Genomic DNA, 6,660 nt, shown 5'->3' with positions numbered 1-6,660 from the left:
AAATACAGCGAGTGCTGGACGGAGCAGTGAGTGACAACAACCCCGCCCACATTTAAGAGCACTGTCTGAACAGACCGAGGGTCTAGGTACCATGTCTGAAGGCTTACTGCTGGTTCTGAAGGTACAAGTTCAGAGTGAGTCTCAAATCACATCATTCTGCTCTTTTCTTCTTCATCTCCTTAAAAACCTCAAATTACCGACAGATGGTGGAGCATTATCGCCAACACTTCGGCTTCTATTCGACACAGTACTGGTACTTGTGGTTACATCCAGAGGTGTGCCACGTCATATTGATGATGATAATCCCGGAATAATTTTTAATAAGATATAAAAAAATTCATACTGTGATACTTGGACTTGTTTACATATTGTCATACTGTTACTGACGGCAACAACAAGCATGACGGAAAGCAAAAAGATCAGCGACTCCTTGGTGGTTCCAAAAACAGCAGCAGCTTCAGTAGTGTGGAATAAACTGTGGCGTCCTGAATGTTTTACTTCTTAGCGCTCAGAGGGAACTCATTCAGCGGCTCCTGATACGCCTCCAGATGGCATCAGTTTGAAATGTTGCCGGTAACAATGTAAGATAAGAGGCTGACGGTCCCTACAGGGCCGGCGGGAGAGGAGGTGGACGGGTCCAACAAACGCTGGATTTAACTCTGTAACAATGTCAAGCCAAACCAAGATGTTTTTTTCTAAACTTAACCACCTGCTTCTGCCGCACAAGCAAATGAACGTGAATGTGTGGTGTTTTACTGACGTTAGAGCTTTATTTTGAAAAGACTGTCTGCATCTAACGAACAGAAACTGCACATTTCCTGTGAAAACACAAGTTTATTTTGAAAAGACACGATACATGTAAGAGGTGTACATTCACATGCTGCCCTGGCACGTCAACAGACGCAGGAGGAGACCTAGCGCATAAAAACTATGATGTTTGACGAGCTGGGATGAGAACGTGTTGGTATCACGTGATACTCATAAAACAAAATGGTCAGACAGTTTAGATTAGTCATGTTGGACATATTTGGGGATTCTTATGAACGTATTTTAAACAACAGCCATAATAATGTGCAGTCAAAAGCGTTCAGAACATTCTGTTGATTCCAAACTGTTTCCAGGCCTGGATAACTTTTCCAGGAATTTCCATGGTGATGTTTTAAAAGGCAGGATTTTCATATTCAAAATGAGCAAACATCTCTGATCTCAGCTTCCCTTTAACAGTTTTCCTGAGGCCAGTACCTGAGTGCTCACATCAGGTTCAAGTTTCCCAGGTGTAGCTCAGCGTTAAAGTTTGGTGGAGCGCCTGGTTCTTCTCTTCTGTCACAAACTGTAGAGACGGCTACAGACTCACACGACTGACGGAGAGACACCTTGTGCTTTCAACCTGCACACTGCAGCGCTGCGACGCACTCTGCAGCAGGACCCAGTGAGACCAGTTAGGAACCAGTATGGCTCTGGTTGGTGTGATGGTCGGGGTAACGTGTAGCTGTGTTTGATTGGATCATCTAGTCAGTGAGTAATGCATACGTGTGTGTGTGTGTGTGTGTGTGTGTGTGTGTGTGTGTGTGTACCTGGGGCTACGAAGTACATGGGGAAGTAGTCGTCTGAGATGAGGGAGATTTCCTGTCCGCTGGGAGACCACTGGACGGAGACACTGGAACCATCACGCTGCTGACCGCTCCACTGCTCATCATCTGACACACACACACACACACACACACACACACACACACACACACACACACACGTTACAGCACTTTACACCAGCGACACACATCACCGTGGTTACACTTAGAAACTCTCCTCAGTTTGTTTCCCTGTGTGTCGCCTGCAGGGGGCGTTACCTCTGTAGAAGGAGGAGGTGACGGTGTGGACGCTGAAGCCCTCGGCGCTGTCGCACACAGACGAGTGCTGGAAGCAGAAGCAGGGGGTGCAGCCCTGAGGGTTGTTGGGGTCCAGGTTGAAGTAACCCAGTTTACACCTGACGGAAAGAAACAGACAAATGTCACTCCCTCCACGTCTGAAATACGAGCGGTCAGGGCGCCCAGCGGCTCGGTGGGCAGAGCAGGCATCCTTTATATGAAGGCAACGTCCTTGCTGCAGCAGCGGGTTTGCTCTCGTCACAGCCAGACTCCATTGAGAAAACCAGTAACTCTAGCTCATTGAACACAGAGCTGCTGGTCGACTGCTGCCTCCATCAGGTAGTTAGTGTGTGTCACTGTGTGACTGTGGTGAATCTGAATTAACCCTTGAATCACCAAAGTCACACAGTGGCACACACTAACCAACAGATGGAGACAGCAGCAGACCAGCAGCTCTGTGTTCACTCATGTTAAATCACTGGTTTTCTCAGTGGAGTCTGGCTGTGAGGAGAGCGATGTAATGGTTTCATTTTCCTGTTGTAAATCAGTCTGACATGATTCAGGTGAAGCAGTGAAAATATTCTAAATACAGTGTACACTTCAACTGATTTTTTTAGGTGACTAACATATGTTTTGTTGCTGACCCCTCCACAGCAGGATAATGTTTAGCTTCTACGTCAGACTCCAGCCTGCTTCTCCAAACTGACATCTACTGTATGTAATGTACTGAATATGGATAAGTAATTAACCTTTACTCCTGACACAGAAATATCTCCGGTTATGTTTTTATGAAGTCTAAAGGTCCAGTGTGTCGGATTTACGCCGGAATTCCACTGGATGGAGCGGTGCAGCTCCGCCCGACAGCAGGAGTCACGAGGACCCACGAGATCTCGTGAATTCACGCCTAATCACCATCGCAGAGGAGTTCTAACTACAGTGCCTGATCTGAAAATACAAGACCTGAATGTCTCGATCTAGAGTCAGTGTTTGGTTTGTCCCTTGTGGGCTACTGTAGAAACATGGCGGTGCAACATGGTGATCTCTGTAGACGAGGACCTGCTCCCTGTGTAGATATAAACGTCTCATTCTGAGGGAACCAAAAACACGATTCTCATTTTCAGCTGATTAAACACTAAAGAAAACACACTGATTATAAAACTTCAGTCACATCATCATCACTGTCATCTTCATCATATATAAACTGCACATCACAGGGTGAATTAAAACCCGCTGACAGCTACATGGTGTCACTGAGCAGATGTCGTCACTGTGTGAGTGTGTGTGTGTGTTACCTGTCACAGCTGAAGCCCTCCACGTTGTCTTTGCAGCGACACTGTCCTGTGTTGACGTCACACTCCTGAGTGCTGCCAGACGGCGAGCAAGAACAAGGCCTGACACACACACACACAGAGAGACAGGAAGTCAATGAGCCAGATAATAAAACATGAGGAGAGCGTGAGGCCCAGCAGACAATCATGAAGATCTAATAATGTTGCAACATGTTTTATTGTTCCAGCAGGGGGCGCTCAGAGTTCAGTCTGTGCTGAGTGAATCATGATTAACATCAAACATAGTTCAGGAACATTGTTTTCATCTGACACAAAGATCTCAGAGCTGCAGCGACTGATCTCTTGTTCCTGAGGACTGGGACAAAACCTGACTTTTTTGATTCATACATTTCTATTATCATCATCATCATCATCATCATCATCATCATCATCATCATCACCAGCTTCCTCCCACAGTCCAAACACATGCAGGTTAATTGGTGACTCTAAATGGCTGCTTTAGGACACCCAAAGGAAACACTGGGTGTGTGATGACGTTTCCACCAAACAGCTGTGAACTGTCCAGATATGCAGAAACCTTCAGTGACTTGTGTCGTCTTGTTTCCCCGTGCCTCCACTCTTTGTGCTAAGCTAGGCTAAACACATCCTGGACCTCTGCACTGGACGCTCGCGCTGCAGCTAAACATTGTGTTGATTATTGATAAATCTGCTGATTATTCTCTTTAGTTATTTACTGTACAGTTTAACTGTGACGTCTTGTTTAATTTGTTCAGAACAAAATCAGAGAGAGGACAGAAAAGTGAGGGGCGGAGCCACAGACTGTTCCTGCTCAGAAGAATTACTGAAATGATTAACTGATTATTAATTGCTGCAGATACATTTTCTGTAGACTGACTGAGTGATTAATGGTTTCATCTCTGCTGGAGACTAAACTAAAATCCTTCTCCTCGTCCGATGCATTTGGAGGCAGAGATGTGGAGAATTTACAGAAATGTCGTACTGCTCCTTTAAAGCCGGATCACTGAGTGTTGGTCCGACAGCAGGACTGTGAAACATTTTCTCTGGACATCAAAACATCAGCGTCAGACACCTGATCATCATCAAAGCCCAGTCATTAGTGGGTTTAGGAGCAGCTGTTGTTACCTGCAGCCGGCCTCGGTCAGACTGTGGTACCCTGGCTGGCAGCGGTCACACTTCTCTCCGCTCACTCCTGGTTTACACGCACACACACCTCTGTTGTCACACTGAGGAGACTCCGAGCCTGAAAACACACACACACACACACACACACACACACACACACACACACACACACACACCACGTGCAAACAATCAGCTCCCATTAACAAACCATTACAGGCTACAACTGGTGTAACTGGGACTCACACAGCAGCTGCTTCACATTAACCAGCGGTTTGCTGCTGCGTTGGGTTAAATACCACCACAACCACAGAGCTCATAGCAGAGGTTTCACATGTTTTCACTCTCGCTGTGCTTCATGTGCACTCGCTCACACACTGAGGAGTGTTTTCACAGTTATGACACATTCTTTAATGGTTCCTCGTTTTCACAGCAGCATATTTGTCTCAAATCTGAGCGCACGAAGAGAACGGGCCAATGATGAAGGTCAAGTTAGTGAAACCTCGCAGCATTAAAATCATTATTTGTGCAGGTTAGACAGACAGCGGGAGTTTTTCTACAAACTCCAACATGAGAGTTAGAGTTCATGTATGACCCTGTGATGGTTTGAAAACATCCTGTCAGTGTCTGAACTCAGGACACGTGCATATAAAACTGAAGTTTGGCTGTGAATAAGGGCTGCCCCCTAACAGTCGACCACAAAGGTCATTAGTCTGCAAGACTTCATTTTTCAAGTAAAATGTGAGAGCTGTGCCCTGTCAAAATAAATCAAAACTTTACTTTGAAAGGGCAGACACAGGAAGTGTCCATGCTCAGCAGTCAGACAGGAGTCAGGTTAATTTCCAGGCCTAATCCTGACCCATCTGTAACATCATGTTTATCTAGAGGCCAAAGATGTGTGGTGTCACAGCTGAGAGCTGCTGTTCTTCCTCTGGACACTGAGATGATTCAACAACAGTGTGAGCTACTGTATATTCTCTATACTGTGCCAACGATGATGACTGACTGAACAGGTTTGAAAACTCATTTATATCTACGTCTATAAAACGTTTAAATAACAGCAGATGGAGCCACACCAGGCACTGGATTATGATGATTTGCCTTTTTGTGCAGCTAGTTCTAGCACTTGATGTTGTTTGATATGTCAACTCACCGACGCTGTTGCAGCCGCAGGGCAGGCAGCGGCTGCTGCTCGGGTCTCTGTAGTAGTTGTCGAGGCAGCGCTCGCAGTTGGGCCCGTCGGTGTTGTCGGCACAGTTCCTGCAGTGACCTCCGTGACCTGTGGCCCGGTACAGCTCAGCATCGAAGTAACACTCGGCGCTCTTCCCGTTACAGTCACAGGCTGAGAGACAGAAAGAGTGAAACGTTAACGGGAGTCATAGTGAAGTCCAGCCTACTGTGAGTCACCGTCAGCTCTGTTGTTACAGCACTGAAGTGTTGTAGTGAGCAGTAAGACTTTAGCACCAGAGGCAGGAAAGCAGTGACAGCTGCAGTAAAGCAGTAGAAGTATTAGTACAACACTGGGAGTAGTAAAGTTGAAGTAGATGTAGTTCTGAGGTGGTTCTATCAGGTCAGGTAGAGTAGTACTATGACAGCAGCAGTAAAGCAGTCTCAGGTCCAGTTCCGTCGGGTCACTCGTTGCCGTCTCACCACATAAACACAGGCCTGAGTATGAGCGTGCTGAACAACATGAATAAAAACTGCGCTGAAGCGTTAAACAGGTTAAATGAGGTGAAAACTCAGCTGTTCTTCAACATGTCAACGTACGATCAGGTTGCTGCAGTTTCCTGTGCTGACGTGAGAGCTGCAGGACAGATTAAGTCGACTGTGGGAGAAAAATATTCCCTGGACCCTGTTAGTCATGCATCTGCACTGTGATGTGAAGGAGGAGCTGACAGGAACTACAGCTCCCACAATCCCCCAGAGACTGCCGTGACTAAGGCTTTAATAAGTTTCCCCTCTGCAGGACATCATCATGTGATCTGTTCTGAAGGTCAGAACTTTCTACTCCTCTGTTTCTGTTTCTGTGTCTCCATGTTTCAGCTTTTGGACGTTAAAGCTGCTGATTTGATTTGTTCTGCTGGTGCGAAGAAGATGATTTACAGTAGATGAAGTCATGGCTGTACTTTGAGAGGTGGATATGTAAACTGCACTAGACTCATACTAGTATTAGCAGTAATCACAGGTGCAGTAAAGCAGCAGCAGCCACAGTGAAGGAGTCACCGTCACAATAATGCAGTAGCAGAAGTAGCTGGGCTGTAGTAGATGTAGTAAAGCAGCAGTAGACGTAGTAAAGCAGCAGTAGACGTAGTAATGCAGCAGTAGATGTAGTAAAGCAGCAGTAGACGTAGTAAAGCAGCAGTAGA

At 46.2% G+C, this 6,660-nt stretch overlaps 1 protein-coding gene across 1 annotated transcript in view; it reads right to left on the bottom strand.

The window, feature by feature from the left end:
• The window catches only part of lamc1 (laminin, gamma 1), a 72,202-nt gene that overhangs the window by 13,751 nt on the left and 51,791 nt on the right, over positions 1-6,660 (bottom strand). Inside the window, exons 5-9 of the mRNA XM_050074438.1 lie at positions 5,448-5,636; positions 4,298-4,415; positions 3,158-3,256; positions 1,848-1,984; positions 1,575-1,697 (exon numbers count right to left, since the gene is read on the bottom strand). Of these exons, the coding sequence (XP_049930395.1) occupies positions 1,575-1,697; positions 1,848-1,984; positions 3,158-3,256; positions 4,298-4,415; positions 5,448-5,636 (666 nt within the window). The remainder of the gene's footprint in view (positions 1-1,574; positions 1,698-1,847; positions 1,985-3,157; positions 3,257-4,297; positions 4,416-5,447; positions 5,637-6,660) is intronic.

The sequence above is a fragment of the Epinephelus moara genome, chromosome 21 (genome assembly GCF_006386435.1).
Source record: "Epinephelus moara isolate mb chromosome 21, YSFRI_EMoa_1.0, whole genome shotgun sequence".
NCBI lineage: Eukaryota > Metazoa > Chordata > Actinopteri > Perciformes > Serranidae > Epinephelus > Epinephelus moara.
This window is presented reverse-complemented; position numbering and strand designations above follow the sequence as displayed.